The sequence below is a fragment of the Gracilinanus agilis genome, chromosome 4 (assembly GCF_016433145.1).
Source record: "Gracilinanus agilis isolate LMUSP501 chromosome 4, AgileGrace, whole genome shotgun sequence".
NCBI classification, from domain to species: Eukaryota; Metazoa; Chordata; class Mammalia; order Didelphimorphia; family Didelphidae; genus Gracilinanus; species Gracilinanus agilis.
The window spans coordinates 143854831-143873519 of NC_058133.1; the positions used below are offsets into that span (position 1 = coordinate 143854831).

At 34.1% G+C, this 18689-nt stretch overlaps 1 protein-coding gene across 1 annotated transcript in view; it reads right to left on the minus strand.

The window, feature by feature from the left end:
• WDR64 (WD repeat domain 64) overlaps positions 1–18689 on the minus strand; it is a 214702-nt gene that overhangs the window by 180173 nt on the left and 15840 nt on the right. The window contains exon 3 of the mRNA XM_044674508.1: positions 4686–4788. Within this exon, the coding sequence (XP_044530443.1) occupies positions 4686–4788 (103 nt within the window). The remainder of the gene's footprint in view (positions 1–4685; positions 4789–18689) is intronic.

Below are 18689 nucleotides of genomic sequence, written 5' to 3' on the forward strand. Positions count from 1 at the left end.
CTCATATATCAGTAACAGATATTATCACTTTGGCCATGTTTGTGGCTATCTCTTGGCTTTTTTTGGAGTATGAGAAGCCTCTTTCCTCAGAAGCTCCAGAAATATCCTCTGTGGCAAGAAACTTCTATTTATTATATAGTTTTGTCTGCACAGAAATTCCTTTTTCCACTTTTCCTCTTCCTTCTACCTTTCAACTTCTTCATGCTTATCTCTCTTGGTGGATTTCCCTGTTTCTTTGCAATACTTATGATTTCCTTTTCTTTCATCCTCCCAAATAACACTTCATTCTCCTTAATAAGGTGGAGAAGAGAAAGGTATTCTTCTAATGCAACAATTCAGTTCAATCAAATACATTGATTAAGTATTTACTATGTAACAAGCTGTAGTGCTAGACAAAACCAAAATAATTTTTGTATTTAAGGAGGTTACAGTCTACTGGGGACGCAACATATACATATGTACATATACATATGTCTATGTGTAAATGCCAGACCTACTAAAGCAATACAAAAAGAGACATAGGAAGTACTAACAAATAGAGGGGCTAGAACCAGTCTTATGTAGAAGGTGGCATCCAAACTGTGTTTTACAGGGACTGAGGAATTCTAAAATTCAGAAGTTATGAGAGAGTATAATATTTCAGGCATGAGTGATAACTTTTTAAAAAATTAAAACCCTTACCTTCCATCTTAGAATCAATACTGTGTTTTGGTTCCAAGGCAGAAGAGTGGTAAGGACTAGGTAATGGGGGTGAAGTGACTTGCTCAGGGTCACACAGCTGGGAAGTGTCTGAGGCCAGATTTGAAGCCAGGACCTTCCTGTCTCTAGGCCTGGCTCTCAATCCACTGAGCCACCCAGCTGCCCCTGAGGGATAACTTATGAAAAGTTACAGTGATAGGTGATGGAATGTTGTAAGAATTGGAAATAAGATTGCAAATATAGGCTTTAAATATCAGGCTGAGCATTTTGTATTTTATCTTCAAACCAATAGGGAGCTATTGAAAATTTTTGAGTAGGAAGTTATATAGGTCATATCTATATCTTTGAAATACCAGTTTGGTGACTGGATAAAGGATAAATTGAAGATGGTAGAAACTAGAAACAAGAAGAGGCTAATTAAGGGGCTCTTATAATAGTTCTAGTTAGAACTAGAAAGTCTGAAGTAAAAAACAAAGGATGAATCTGAGAAATTTTATGTCCCTTTCAACTTTACCATTTTTAAGTCCTCAAAATAAAAATTAGTACCATTAATTGCAAGAAGCTCTTTGGTGGCAGCTAGGTGGCACAGTAGATAGAAAACCATGCTTGGAACCAGGGGGACCTGGGTTCATATCTGGCCTCAGACACTTCCTAGGCTTTGTGAACCTGGGCAAGTCACTTAACCCTATTTGTCTAGCCCTTGACCTTCTATCTTACATTTATTATTCAGAAAGTATAGGTTAAAAAAAAGAGGTTCCCTGGAAACCAAATCCTTCTATCAGTTGTTTTTTGACTCAGCCCCTAACCCTACCATTGTCCCAGTACCCTTCTTGGGTTGTTGATGGCTTCACCCCATTGACTTCTTCCCTCAATTGGTATGTTCTTTCAAGAAGCTGACATTTGAAGAAGTCCCTAATCCAGCCATATTCACTTCTAACTTGTTTAACTCTTGGCTCCCCTGATAACTTTTTAAACCACACCCTTCCACATCCTCTACTTTTCTGACAGAATACCATCCATTCTCTCTCTACCCCACTCCCATCTTCCTTTATGTATTTTCTTCCTCAATTAGAATGTCAGCTTCTTAAAGGAAGGGTACTTCTTCTGTATTGTGTGCTCAATACAATGTCTGGAACAGTTAACCTTTAAAAAATGCTTTATCTAATTGAATCTCTTAGTATGGAGTTTGGAAAGGATTTTTGGACTAAATCTGTGATTTCATGGTTATAAGGAATTCCCTCTGAGGACCCTGCCTCTAATAATAGTTTAAACTTATTTAAACTAATGGTTTAAAGACTTAATTGCTAAGGACACCCCAAATTTAAGTGACTTGGCCAAGGACATACAATGAGTATGTGCCAGGGATCAGACTTGAACCTACTTCTTTTCTTGACTCTGAGGCCTGTTCTTTATTAACACTCAGTAAGAATGATGATAATAGAGCATAGATATCATAGAATATTAAAGTTACCATAAATATTAATAGCTAAAATTTGTATAATACTTTGCATGCATAACATCATGTATACAAATATAACAGCTCATGAAGTAGGTGATAAAAATCTTATTATCTTTGTTTTTATAGGTAAACTGAGACCCAGAGATAACAATACTTAGGTTATGGCCCTTTAGCTAGTAAATGTCAGAGGAAGAATTTATGGGTCCTTCCTGACTCGTATCCATTATGCCATATTTTCTCTCAGTGGAAGCTTAAGAGATCATCTCATTCAAACTCTTCAATTTAATAATAATATTTAAAAAATAGCTACCATTTATATAGTGATCACTATGTGGCAGACACTGTGCTAAGTGCTTTACAATTATTATTTCATTTGATCCTCAGAAAAACCTGAGAAGTAAGTTCTTGTAATATCCCTATTTCACAGATGAGGAAATTGAAGTCTAAGGAAGTAGAGGTGAAATGAGTTACCCAAAGTCACATGTCTTTAAACAAAATAGCTATAAAAAAGAAGGCAGAGGATCTCATGCTTGGAATGTTCTATTTTGACTTGTGGTATTATCAGAACCAATCTGCTAGAAGGAAGAAAAAGCCCAGGTGTATATAAATCTATGTTGCTGAGTTAATAAGTACTTTAGCAGTGCCTGGATATATTAGAACATAAATTCCAGTTGATTGACTGCTTCTGAGTTAGAATAGTATGTGATATCATATGGCAGCTAGGTGGCTCAGTGTATAAAGCACCTGGCCCACAGTCAGGATGACTCATCTTCAGATCAGATCTGGCTTCAGACACTTAGACACTTCAGACACAGACACTAGCTGTGTGGCCCTGAGCAAGCCACTGGAACAAACTCATTTACCTCAGTTTCCTCAACTGTAAAATGAGCTGGAGAAAGAAATGGCAAGCCACTACATTATCTCTGCCAAGAAAATCCCAAATGGAGTCATGAAGAATCTAGCACAGTTGAAAAATGACTGAACATTTTTAAAAACAATATTTTATTTTTTCTTTCAGTTCCATGTAAAAACAATTTTTTCTCAAATTTTGAGTTTTAAATTCTCTCCCTCCCAACTTTTTCTCCCTCTTATCCTCCCTGCTCTAAGACTGTAAGCAATCTGATATAGATTTTGCATGTACAATCATGTAAAACCTTTTTCCATCATGAGTCTTTGAGATTGACTTAGCATATGACAGCATTCTTATCCTCATATATCGAGTGAATGTCCTGGTTCTTTGTTCCCAGAGGGCCAATATAGAGTAGTAGAGAAGCACTGGAATGAGATTTAGGGATTCTGGCACTTAAGTAGATGTCAATAAAGATGTACAATACTTGGCAAGCACTCAGTCAGTCTTTCTGAGCTTTGATTTCCTTACTGTATAATGAGGGTTTAGGATTAGATGATCTAATTCTATGTTCCTATGATCTAGAATGTCTTTCAAGATTAGATCTATTCTTAAATCGTGCTAAGCCAGACTAATTGTGGATGAATTGTCAGTCTGAATTATGTCACTTAAATAGTTTACTTATAAAATATATTGTTAAAAAAGCATTTCTTGAGTCATTACTGGAGTCTAATTTACCATATTACCAAAATCTTAGCTTGTGATTATTAAAGATTTCACTATGCTCTTTAGGAAAACCTCAATAATATGGCCTTCTCAAATCTTCCTTACTGGGCAAAACTTGGACCAATATGCAAAAATTATAGAGAAGAAGGTTTTGAACTCAAAATAAAGAGACAATTTATGATGGAATTCTCTAAAATTGGAATGGGCACCATCTTCATCATTATGATTATAGTAACTAATATTTATGTATTGTATACTATGGGCCAGGCACTGTACTGAGCATTTTACAATTATTATCTCATATGGTCCTCAAACAACCCTAAGAAGTAGGTGCTACACATTTTGCAGATGATGAAACTTCAGCAAACAGAGTTCATATGACTTACTTATGAAGTTGTGAGTCTGGAGGGAGGTTGTCAACTGGAGACTAGATGATAATTTGTTAGATTCTTAAGGGAAAGATTAATGCTTCAGGCAGGGTAGGTTGGATTAGTTGACTGCTACAGTATCTTATAATTATGTGATTCTATAATTCTCCTGCAAGTGTTCTTTATGGAGTAATTATATTTTGCCTATCTCTTTCAAAATTGAAGTTGATTCTATACATGAGTCTCCTTTTCTTCAAATATTCAAACCAATGAAATGTAATTGATTAAATGAGTCAATAGAAAAAATATGCATAACATTCATTTTGGAAACAAACATTAAAATCTATATTCAAGGAGCATCTGGGAGGCAGATTGAGAGCCAGGTCTAGAAACGAGAGGTCCTGGGTTTAAATCTGACCTCAGGTACTTCCTAGCTGTGTGACCCTGGGCAAGTCACTTAACCCCTTTTGCCTAGCCCTTACCACTCTTCTGCCTTGGAATCAATACACAGTATTGATTCCAAAATGGAAGGTAAGGGTTTTAAAAAAAAACCTGTATTCATTTCTAGGAATGTTAAAAGTATTACTTGTAAGTCCAATTCTTTGTTTTCTGGAAATGAGGAAAATCAAATTTTCTTCATCAAGCTGAGAATCAAGTGCATCTTCTTCTGATAGAAAATATCCAAATATCTAAAATAAAAATCATGCATGTAAAATTTATACAATGACTTAAAACATACTCCATTATATTTTGCTCATATTTCATCAATGGGCAATGATTATTTATTGTTTTACCAACTTGAGAAATGAAAAGACCCACCAATCAATCTTGACCTGATTGACTGACCAATCAAGTATTTCAGTCACTTGCTGAGAAGACCCAATGTTGCTTTTAACTAGTTTCCCTCACCTCCAAAATCATGATCATAAGTTATGAATCTAGATAGTTATATGGTTAATATCAACTTTGTAGGAAATGAAGTAATTGTAATAGAGATGAAGGATAAGTGAAATTAACTATGCAATTATATATATATGCATATATATATATATATATACACACACTGGAGAATTGGAAATGACATTTTAGCCTGTCACTATTAATATTTTTTAAAGAGAATAAACCTTAATAGAGATCTGAAAAGTTCTTCAGTTTGACATATACAAAAGAATACAGCAAAATAAATGAGCTCCACATGGGAGCAAGAAAAAGTATCAGTTCAAACTAGAATAGAGAGAACAGTTTTGTCCAGGGTAGGTTTTCTCTAGAGTTGCAAGTCCTCAGAAGTCAAGGAAAATAACTGGACTGCTTCTATACATGGTTCATGGTGTTGAAAGATCTAGTCCACTGTTTCTCTTTCCTTTCATTATCTCATCCTGTGTATCTCTGTCCAACTGAACTAAATGCTCCATGCCCTGAAAAGTCACACCTCTCTCAGCATAAGCTATGTGAAACACAAGGTTGTCTTTTAGGGTAACATCCAAAGGGGTGGTATTTTCTTTTATTCTGATATTTTTTGTATTTTGAACTCAAAAACAGAAAATAAAATGGAAATTACCACATAATAAAAGAACAGCAAAAAGGATTGTACATGAAATTGTATATTTTTATTAGGTATGATTTATTTTTCTTTGTAATTGTATAAGTTCAACCTGTAGTTTTCAAAGCTGTTCTCATCTAAAGTTTCATTCTAGGCTTCTTCTTGCTATATTCTTTGTATTTTAAGAAATATTCTTCAATAACCCTGTTTTCTTTTTTTTTTCAATTTAAAAAATTACATGTAAAAACCATTTTTATTTTTAAAAAAAATTTTAGGAGCTCAAAAAATCTTTATTGAATTGAATTACAATTCATTACCAATAGTGTATAACTTCTAAATGATTGCTTTGACTATGGCAACTCATTAAACAAAGAAAAATCCAAAATATTTCATGACTGTGCAAGACAGTGGCAGAGTATGGGAAAGGAAACACATGATATTAAGAGTTAAATAGTTTTTAGAATGTCTTAGACATCAGTTTTTTAAATGTGACACAATGGCCTAGTGATCAATGGGTCGACATACTAGTAGAGAACTGAGCTATAACATTTAAAAATTGCACTATTAAGGAAACAAAAAAAAAGAATGAATGGTGTTTTAGCTAAATTGAAGAATGAGCTTCTAGAAAAACAACACACACATATGTGTATAAATCTATACAAAAGTAAAACTCTGAGAAGGTAAAAAAAAAGGTTACGACTCAGTCCCAATAAAAGATGTTTGTATTAATAACCTTAGTTAAAAACAATTTTTAATATTTGTTTTTTTAAAATTCTGAATTCCAAATTCATTCCCTCCCTCACTTGCCCCCTCAATGAGAAGGCAAGCAATTTGATATAGGAATAACCTTGTTTCTTTGCTTAATAAACCTTTTTTATTTGGTAATTATATTCTTATCCTCTTTACCTTTCAAATCATCTCCCCAACTGAAAGAATGAAAAAAAAAGGACTTTTGTAACATATGCATAGTCAATTGTGTTATTGGAAATTTTGGGCCTTTGAACTACATTTCCCAAGAGCCCACTGGCTTCCTGTCATTATGTGCTGATGTAGATAGGGCAATAAAATTGAGGGGTCTTGCATGGCTAGCTCTTTTTCCTTCCTATGGTGGCTTAGTGGAAATGGAGCAGGCTGTTTGAACAGGTGGATTAGCCATGGCATGTGGTTCTATTTATTTCTTTTCTTCTAGTGATTACTAATAAATCTCATAAAAACATAATATTTTAAAAGTTATTATTTTATATTCATTTTAATTCTTACACAATGAAAGCAAATCATCATATTAGCAGTATCCAAAAATGTATATCATTTGATGTCTTGAATTTACCACTTTGTCAAGAGATGGCCATCATGCATTATTACCAAATCACTAGAATCAGTTGATTGTTTCATTTCTCAGATTTTTCGTCTTTCAAAGTTGCTTTTTCTTTATGATGTTGTTTGTTCATAAATGGTTTTCCTGATTCTGCTCACTTCAATTTGCATCAGTTCATATAGGTTTTCCTAGGTTTCATTGAACCTATCCATTTTATAATTTTTTATGGCTCAATAATATCCCATTACTTATATACAACATTTTGTTTAGCTATTCCCCAACAAATGCACACCTCTTTTGATTTCAGTGATTTACTATTACAAAAAGAATTGCTATTAATGACTTTGTATTTTTGGATCCTTTTTATCTCTTTCTTCAAACTGTTTTGGAAAAAGGTCTAGTAATAATATTTCCAGGTCAAGCAAAAGGCAGAATTCAGTAACTTTGGGCGCATAAGGAAATTACTTTTCTAAGTAAGGGGACAAAATCCATTTCTTCATCATTGGTGCATTAGCGTGATTGTTTTTCCTGCAGTCCCTCTTACTGTCATTTTTTTCTTTTTTTCTTTTTTTCTGTTAGTTGACAATCTGATGTGGTATGAGGTTGCTTTAATTTACATTTCTTTAATAGTGAGTTAGAATATCTTTTTTATGTTTATAGAACCTTGAATTCTTTCCTTTGAAAACTACCTATTTTTATCATTTAGCTATTTATCTTTTGGGGAAAATTTGAATCAGTTCCTCATAAATTTGAATCAGTTCTCATAAATTTGAATCAGTTCCTCATATTGCATATAAAACTTTCATCAGAGCAACTTGAGATTTTTTTCAAAGTGATCTCTTTCCTTTGTAATTTTAAATATACACTGGTTTTGTTAGTACAATCCTTTCTAATTTTATGTGATTGAAATTATCTATTTTGTTATCTATAATCCTCTCTCTCTTTTTAAAAATTTAATTAATTTGTTTTTTAGTATATTTTTCCATGTTTACATGATTCATTTTCTTTCCCTCCCTGTTCCCAGAGCCAACAAACAATTTCACTAGGTTGTACAAATGAAATCACTTGATACCTATTTCCATATTATTCATTTTTGCTACAGAGTGATTTTTTTAAAGCCTAAACCCCAAATCATATACTCATATATACATGTGATAAGCGACATCTCCCATGTTTTGCTTTGGAAATTCTACTCCCATAGTTCTTTCTTTCAATGTGGATAGCATTCTTTTACGTAAGTCCTTCAGGAGTGTCCTGGCTGGTCGCATTGCTACTAGTAGCAAGACCTACTACACTGGATTTTTCCACAATGTTTTCTTTCTGTGTACAATGTTTTTCTGGTTCTGCTCATTTCACTTTGCATTAGTTCATTGAGGTTCTCCCAGTTCATATGGAAAGCCTCTAGATCATCAATACTTAGAGCACAATAGTATTCCATCACCATCATATACCAAGATTTGTCCAGCCATTCCCCAATTGATGGACACTCCCCTCCTTTTTGAATTATTTGCCACCACAAAGAGCATGGCAATGAATATTTTTGTACAAGTCTTTTTCCCTATTATCTCTTTAGGGTACAAACCCAGCAGTGGATCAAAGGGTATGCAGTCTTTTAAAGCTCTTTGCATATAATTCCAAATTGCCTTCCAGAATGGTTGGATTCACAACTCCACCAGCAATACATTAGTGTCCCAATTTTGTCACATCCCTTCCAACATTTATTATTTTCCTTTACTTTCATATTGGCCAATCTGATAGGTGTGAGGTAGTTTGCAGTTCTCTAATTATGAGAGATTTAGAACACTTTTTCATGTGCTTATTGATAGTTTTGATTTCTTTATCCGAAAACTGTCTATTCATGTCCCTTGACCATTTGCCAATTGGGGAATGACTTGATTTTTTTGTGCGATTGACTTAGCTCCTTATAAATTTGGGAAATGAGACCTTTGTCAGAGGTTTTTGTTATAAAGATTTCCCCCCAATTTGTTGCTTCCCTTCTAATTTTGGTTGCATTGATTTTGTTTGTACAGAAACTTTTTAATTTAATATAGTCAAAATTATGCATTTTACATTTTGTAGTGTTCTCTATCCCCTGCTTTGTTTTAAATTCCTTCCTTTCCCATAGATCTGAGAGAAATACTATTCTATGGTCACCTAATTTGTCTATGATTTCCCTTCTTTATATTTAAGTCATTTACCACTCTGACTTAGTCTTGGTATAGGGTGTAAGATGTTGATCTAAGCCTAATTTCTCCCAAACTGTTTTCTAATTCTCCCAGCAGTTTTTGTGAAATAGTGGGTTCTTGTCCCCAAATCTGGGATCTTTGGGTTTACTGAACATGATCTTGCTACTCTCATTTACTCCAAGTCTATTCCATTGATCTACCCTTCTCTCTCTAAGCTAGTACCATATAGTTTTAATGATTAATGCTTTATAATATAATTTGAGATCTGGTAAAACTAGGCCTCCATTCTTCCCTTTTTTTTTCATTATTTCCCTTGATATCCTTGATTTTTTGTTCTTCCAGATGAACTTAGTAATAATTTTTCCCAATTCTATAAAAAAGTGTTTTGGTAGTTTGATAGGTATAGCACTGAATAAATAAATTGATTTAGGTAGAATTGTCATTTTTACTATATTAGTTAATCCTACCCTTGAGCAGTTGCTATTTTTCCATTTGTTCAGATCTAGTTTTATTTGTGTGAAGTGTTTTGTAGTCATGTTCATATAATACTTGAATTTGTCTTGTGTTCCCCCTTAGAGAACTTTGGGTGAGGGTATCCCTGTACCTTTGCAGGGATTTCATGCTTTGCATCTCCACATAACACTTGGCAAGTAGATTCCCAGGTATTTTATCTTGTAGAGTAATTTTAAATGGCGTTTCTCTTTTTAACTCTTACTGCTGGGTTTTGTTGGAAACATATAGGAATGCTGATGACTGATACAGGTTTATTTTGCACCCTGCAACTTTGCTAAAGTTATTGTTTCTAGTGGTTTTTTTAGATGATTTTCTTGGATTCTCTATGTATACTATTATGTCATCTGCAAAGAGTGATACTTTAGTTTCCTCATTGCCTACTTTGATCCCTTCAATTTCTTTTTCTTCTCTAATTGCTACTGCTAGCATTTCTAGTATAATATTAAATAGTAATGGTAATAATGGGCATCCTTGCTTCACTCCTGATCTTATTGGGAAGGCATCTAACTTATCCCCATTGCAGGTGATACTTGCTTATGGTTTTAAATAAATACTGTTTATTATTTTTAGGAAAGGCCCTTCTATTCCTATACTTCTAGTGTTTTCAGTAGGAACTGGGTGTTGTATTTTGTCAAAGGCTTTTTCTGCCTTGAGATAATCATGTGATTTCTGTTTGTTTGGTTGTTGATATGGTCAATTAGTAGATGGTTTTCCTAATATTAAACCATCCTTGCATTCCTTATATAAATCCCACCTGATCATAGATAGTATTGAGATTAATTGATCTTTAAATATTTGATAGAATTCATTTGTGAATCCATCTGGCCCTAGTGATTTTTTCTTAGGGAGTTCTTTGATGGCTTGTTCAATTTTTTTTCTGATATGGGATTAATTAATTATTCTATTTCCTCTTCTGTTAATCTAGGTAATTTATATTTTTGTAAATAGCCATCCCTCAATTTTTTAAAAAGCTGTTAAAAAATTGTTTTTACATGTAATTGAGGGAAAAGTATTATGTTTAAAAAAACATTCTGGGAAGGGTATATATATATATATGTTACCAGACTACAGAATGAGCCCACAATACATAAAATAAGTTAAGAACTCATGCTATATACCAGGATAAAAAATCTGGCAATACTACTCTAATTGTTTTTCATTTTTATTAATAATAAACAAACAAATGATGAGTAGTAATAGGGCTAAATGCTTACTAATATATGTTATACATTTTATTCAATTCAACAAAAAATATAAGGTACTTCTATGGAGTAGTATTGCAATTGCTCAAAGGAGAAGTTTTTTTAAAGGGTTGGTATTGTTTTTATTCATATTAGTAGCTTTTACTTGTATCTCTGAAAGGTTTTTTTGTCACTCAATTTACAATGATGTTTTAAAATCTATTATTTATAAATTGTTATCAAAATTTTAATGCTGCTTCTTTAAAACAAAACAAAAACAATTCCATAAAAATTATCACTCTCTGACAAAAACTGCTTGAGGCCACAAATCACATCTCATCTCATCTCATGTATTCTCCTCTTTCCTACTAGCACTTAGTGTAATGTAATTACAATGTAGTGTAACTACAATGTAGTTACAAATAGTTGACATTCATCAAAGATTCATCAGTCTAACTTTTCTGAAATTATTATCATCTTTTCCAAGGGCTTAGATTGGACATGATCATTTGGTTTATTATTTTTTTTAAACCCTTACCTTCCATCTTGGAGTCAATACTGTGTATTGGCAATGGGGGTTAAGTGACTTGCCCAGGGTCACACAGCTGGAAAGTGTCTGAGGCCAGATTTGAACCTAGGACCTCTGATCTCTAGGCCTGGCTCTCAAACCACTTTCTGCTGCTCCCTCATTTGGTTTATTCTGAGAGAAGACAAAAGAAGCAATCATTCCACATGTCCTTCAGTTTCCAAGTCTGGTCAATTTTGTTTTTGCAATATCTCACACATCCAATTTTTACTCCACCCATTTAGCCACCAGCCTAGTTAAGGTCATCCTCCCTTTTTTTTTGCCTAGATTGGTACAATATTATACTATTTGACTTTTCCTCAAAATTTTACCTTTATCAATATATTTTTCACACAGCTGCCACTATGATGTTCCTAAAGCTTAGATGTGTCTATATCACTCTCCTGATCAATGTTCTATTTCATTTAATATTTTTGCATCGATGTTCATAAGGGAAATTGGTCTGTAATTTTCTTTCTCTATTTTTGGTCTTCCTGGCTTAGGCATCAGCACCATATTTATGTCATAAAAAGAATTTGATAGGACTCCTTCTTTGCTTATTTTGCCAAATAGTTTGTATAGTATTGGAATTAGTTGTTCTTTAAATGTTTGATAGAATTCACTTGTGAATCCATCTGGCCCTGGGGATTTTTTTCTTGGGGAGTTCATGAATGGCTTGTTCAATTTATTTTTCTGAGACAGGATTATTTAAGTACTCTATTTCCTCTTTTGTTAATCTAGGCAATTTATATTTTTGTAAATATTCTTCCATTTCACCTAGAGTATGAGATTTATTGTCATATAATTGGGTAAAATAGCTCCTAATAATTGCTTTAATTTCTTCTTCATTAGAGGTGAAATCACCCTTTCCATTTTTGAAACTGGTAATTTGATTCTCTTCTTTCTTTTTATTAACCAAATTAACTGATACTCTATTTTATTTTTTTTCCCACAGAACCAGCTCGCTCCTAGTCTTATTTATTGGTTCAATAGTTCTTTAATTTTCATTTTTATCAATTTTTCCTTTGATTTTTAGAACTTCCAATTTAGTCTTTAATTGAGGATTTAAAATTCTGTTCTTTTCCAAGTTTTTTTAGCTGCATGCTCAATTCATCCCTGATTAAGAAATTCTTGTAGTAATCCATTTTTGGTGAAGCCATCAAATAGTCCAAACATTTTGGGAAGCAAATTGGAATTATGTTCAAATGTCAGTTAATCAGTCAACAATCAGCAAGCATCTTTTAACTGCCTGGCAATATGCTAGACAATATGGCTACAAAGACAAAGGTTAAGACTTTGCCCTTGAGGAAATTACATTCTAACTGGGAGAGATACTACGGACATATATGTATGTGTATATATATATACATATATATATATACACACACATATATATGTATATGCAAGATATACAAAGTAAATATAAGGTAACCATTAAGTATTTTAATCAGTCAGTCAATGAACATGTAGTACCCATTTATGAGCCAGGTACTGTACTAAATAATAGGGATAAAAGGAAAGACAAAAGATAATCCCCGTCTCAAAGAACTCATATTCTAATGGGAGAGACAACATGCAAAATACTAGAGACAAAAGATTATATGCAGGAAAAATTGAAATAATCAATGGAACACTAGAATTAAGAGGAATTGGGAATGGCTTCCTACAAGACAAGGAAAGACCTTCTATCAAAGTCTTTCATACAAGCTGAATTTTGAAGAATTCTAGGAGGCAGCAGTATGGCCAAGAGCATTCTCAATATGGAGGGAAAAAGAAGACCCCACTACTAGATATATGTTTTTAGAAGGTCAAAGACAAAAAGATAGGTCCTGTACACACTTAAATATATTCTTAATAACATTCTATGGTAGTAAAGGAAATAAAATAATGTCTATCAGTGGGGGACTAGATAAACTGTGACAAATGAATGGAATAAAATATTGCTATACCATAAGAATTCATGAATGGGAAGAATTCAGAGAACCATGGGTTGGCATATAAGCTTATTATTCAAAGTGAAGTGAGCAGAATGAGGAAAGTAATAATTATAAAACAACCTACATTTATATAGAGCTTACCATGTGCCAGGAACTGCTAAGCATTTTACAATCATTATTTCATTTTGATCCTCACAACCAACTTGGGAGTTGGATGCTATTGTCTCCATTTTTCAGATTAGAAAACCAAGACAAAGGGAATTGAAGTGGCTTGCCCAGGGTCAAACTGCTGGTAAATGTCTGATGCTAGATTGGAAGGTCTGGCATTCTGTGAACCCACATGTGCCACCAGCTTCTCTGACTACACAAATGTTAATAGAAAGAACAACAACAACAAAAAGAAACTGAACTCTATCTAATTATATAATTATGTAACTAAACTTAGAATCCTCTTTGCAGAGTTATAGAGCTATGGGTACAGAACACTATAAGGAAAAGTAACAATGGATTGTGATATTTATGTGAAATTACTTTTCTTCTTCCCCTTTTCCTCAGCAGAGGCAGTCAGAAAAGGTCTAATTCCAGGCTGAGGCTACCTCCCAGTTTCCTCCCATCCTCCTAGGTCAGTGATGGCCCGCAGGCCAGATGTAGCCCCCTGAAATGTTCTATCCCACTAGGCAACATTATTTCTAATCTGATGAATACAATGAGTAGGATACAATACAATGAAACTTCGAAAGAGTTGTCTTAGAAATAGACTGACAGATGAGCATTTCCTTTCCTTTGGCCCCATCTTTAAAAAGTTTGCTCATCACTATCCTAGGCTATTAGATCAGTTTGGGACCTTTTATCTTTTGATAGGATATTGGGGGAACTAAGGGCAGGGCTGACTGTGGTGAACTCTGACCCTTTTGAGAGTTGCCTGGCCAAATTCTGGTGGGCTGGTATCTTCTTGAATAAGGTAGACCTCACTTGTGATGAGGTAAAGACGGAGGAGGAGTTGAAGTCTCCAAGTCTACCTCTTCTTTAAAAATGTTCACTAATGGGAACTATCATAGGTGGTCCAAAGGCTGAACTATCAGTCCAATCAGAAAGAGGATATCACTCCCTTTTTAAGCAAACGGTAGGACTCACTCTTTTTCATGGAAAGAGGATATAATTTGTTCATGGGAATTGCATGGCCTCATTAATAAACAATGTAATTCTTAGAGAAATGGCCTTATAGTCTTCGTTGGTTAAAATCTGAACACTAGAGTTGTATATACTCTCAAACACAGTCAGTGGGTTAATTCGTTTTGCTGAACTGCTTTTTGTTTCTTTTTTAATCTTTGTTATGAAGGAAGATTTGGGCAAAGCAGGGGGCATTCAAAATGTTTCAAACAAAATGTTTAAAGTTGTTAGAAATAAAGTCTGCTCTTTATTTCCTCTAAAATCAAATACAATCTCCTGTTCACCATTTAAAGTCCTTCACAACCTGGGTCTAGACTACCTCTCCAAGCATCATTTCCCTTCATAATAGTCTCTAATTTCTGGCCAGACTGGTGTTCTTGCTGTTTCTCAAGTATGTTGGGAATGACCTTTGGCAAGTCTTTTAACATTTATTGGTCTCAATTTTCTTATCTATAACATTAGGCCATTGGTCTAGATGGCTTTTGAGGTCTTTTCCAGCTCCAAATCAATAATCTCATAAGATTACATTGTATTTCCTTTGTTTTTCCATATTCAGCCATTTGTAATAATTTAGATGTCTCATTAGCCATATTTCCTTCTGTTTTAATATGTTCCTAGTTGATTTATCTGCTTGTTCTTTATATTTTTAACTTAATTTCATCCCTTCTAAGATCTTAGGTGGTTTCTTTTCCTTTATGTTCCCTTATGGCTCACTAGGAACTTAAAGCTGCCTTAGTTTCTTTGCATGTGGGGGAATTAACTTTTCATTAGCTCTTGCTCCAAGAAACTTCTAGGGAGACAAGGACTGGTTCTAGTTGGTTGCTAGTCCCCTTTCCTTCAACCTTAACCCAGCCACATACAAATATGTTGGCATCCTGACCTAGTTTCTCCTAGCTGAGATTTATTTCCCCAACCAACTGTGCTTCCTCCCCACCAAAAAAACCACTTTTACCATTCCCTCCCTTCCCCTTCCACTAGTGGGTAGGTAGAGTTGAAATTAGCTGCTTCTTGCCACAGAATGGTGGGTTCCCAAAAGGGGTAGGGTGTTCTAGTAGATTCTAAAGAATTAGCAAGAAAATTTCTGTTTATATACTCTGCCAGAATTTGAAAACTACTATAGGGATACTGAGTCAATTGATTTAGGGATTAATGTGTTCTTCTGTTAATAGATTAGGCTATGTTATTCAGTTTCCTGATGTGTTGGCTTACAGAGACAGATGTGATTGCTTTTCCTCTAGTGTACTGCTTGTGTATTGCTTTTTTCCCCAGGTGAGTGAGAGTAGGGTGGAGTTTTTGAGAGTTTTAGAGGACTAGTCTAGTCGGACATTGATTGGTCACATGACCTAGAAGTCAGCCTGAGATATTTAATTGGTGTTTTGTTATTAAGAAGTATTTATTTTATTTTAATTTTAAGCCTTTACTTTCTGTCAGAATCAATATTATGTATTAGTTCAAAAGCAGAACTAGGCAACAGGATTTAAGTGATTTGCCCAGAGTCACACAACTAGAAAGTATATGAGGCCAGATTTGAACCTAGGCTTACTTCTCAATCCACTGAGCCACCTACCTGCCATTCTTCAAAACTATTTATAAAAGATACAGTCAGACCACACCAAAAAGCATTTATTAAACACTCACTATATGCCAAGTACATTTTGATCAATGACTCTCTCCAACCTTTACTCTCACTCCACCTTATTTTATGAATATAATTTAGTATATAATACAAACACCTGCCCCAAACAGCATACAAAACTATAAATTATAAAATTAGACAATAGATTTAACACAGATTTTGGTCATTAAAATGTTTCTACAGCCACTTGAATTTTCAAACTTCAATAGGGATAAATATGTTTTATTTTTGTGCTAATGAATATAGTTTCTTAGAAAAAAAATAAAATTTGTAAAACATATGCAGTTCACAATAATTCTCTACATTTAGATAGCACCTATAGTCAAAAAACCTAGAGCAATGTACAATCATCCAACAAATCCATGCAGATTTCTAATTACATTTTTTCCCCCCTAGGGACAATAACAGCTACCCTAGGAAGAAAAAGGAGCAGATGTGGGGAAAGAGAAGGAGTAATTACCTCTGAATTACAACTAACCATAGTAATCAGAGCTAAAGGAAGTTTTAGTGATTCTCTCCAAGCTCTTCATTTCACAAAAAAGGAAACTGAGGCTCAGCAGTATTGAGTGACCTTCAGCTCCAGATCTTCTGACACAAGATCAACTTATCTCTCCATTGTAATAATGTAATGAACAGGGCCCTAATTAGAGCATAGCAATGAGGGCTTCATTGATATGTGGGATGGCATTAGTTTGAGGGGGAAGGGAGGAATACAGCCTCCCTCTATGGTCCAGACATGACCTTTCCTCCCAATTACTTGTTTGCAACCTTGATGTCATCCTCAACTCAACTCTCATACTCATCCCCACTTGTTCATTCTGTTGTCTTCTTGTCTCAGTCGTCACCACATTTTGTGCAGGTCCTCATCTCATCAAGTTGCACTTTTGTCCCTACCTGAAATCTTTCTCTTCTCCAATTCATCCTTCACTCAGCTACCAAAGTGATTTTCCTAAAGTACAGTTCTGCTCTGGTACCTTTGCCACTCTCTCACTGAATTCTAGTGACTTATTGTTACCTCCAGCATCAAATTTATAATCCTTCATTTTGCTTTTGAAGCTCTTGGCAACCTATCCTTCTAGTTTTCTTACATTCTTTTCCTTTTTACTTGCTGTTCCCCATGTCTGGAAGTGATTTCCTTCTTCATCTCAACCTCATGATTTTCCTTTTCCCCACAGACTCAATTCCAATCCTACCATATGGAAAAGAATTTACTGGTATTCCCATTGCCTTCCCTTTGAGACATTTTTCAGTATATTGCATCTGTGTATAAAAATGCATGTATATAATTTTGCATGATATTTTAACTCTTTAATTAACTTTCTTTCCCATCAGAAGGATCTAAAATTCGTAGTTATATTTTTAAACCCCCAAAGTTTTTTTTTTTTTATCAGCTTTGTGTGTTTTTCTTTTCTAGGCTCTGCCTCACATTTGGATGAAGGCAGTAATAGATTTTGTTAAAAATATCTCAGCCAAGGTTGAATGATTTGCTATACCTGTAGAACTTGTGACAAATATACATAAGTTCATAGATTTTTAAAATATTACACAAATATAGAAACTCATGTGAATCCTATATAATGATAGGTTTGTTTGCTATTGTCATTAAATGTGTTATTGTAATTTTGATACTTTATTTGAATGTGCATTATAAATCTGCTATTTTGTAAAAGTCATTTGCACTCACAGTAGTTCATGGCAAAATTTAAAAGGAAATGGATCTCATTTTGGATGAGAAACCTTTTGCTAATTCTAAGCTATATATTTCTGATTTTTAAAACATTCTTTTATTATTTTTTTCCTTTGTATGTGCAATACAGCATTTGAATTTCTTTTCCTCTCATTTTTGTACTTGAACACATTATCAATATTAATTTTTTTATTTTACAGTAATAAGTTTAATATAAATATATATTTGCTATAACATTAATGCATCCCCCAAAAGCCTTAGACTATGGTAACCTGCCATGTATTGATACATGTTATGGGACTGTGATTAATGAGTCTGTCTGATTCCAGGAGAAGGGAACAAAAGAGCTACAAGGTCAAGGAGACCAACCAATCCCAATCTGATTGATGAGAAACTACAGTGCCTAGGAGCACAAGGTCAAAAAAGACCATACCAATCCAGTTAGGATTGACGAACTTCTAAGCCAATACTGAAGGACTTGAACCTAGTGTCTGGGGTTTGGGTTGTGGCCATTCTGACATATATTAGAGGCCAGACTTCCCTGAGCTACATCCTAGTCAAGTACCAAAGGTTGGCTATTATTTTGGCTCTCCTTATCCCTGAGAGTGAAGGCAAACCAGACCAGGAATGACACTTCCATTTCATACAAAAATCTGGTCCTTTCTTCAATTTAATAAGTGACAACTCTCTAGTCTTGGCTACTGTTTGGGTAATTGCATAATTGCTTAAATCACTTTAATTGGGCCTTGGTTCAAGGACCTGTTATAAGCTTTATTTTTCCTTTACTTACTTTACATATGTTTGCACATAAGACTTTGACATTTTATATCTCATCCACACATTCTATTTTCTCTTTTATT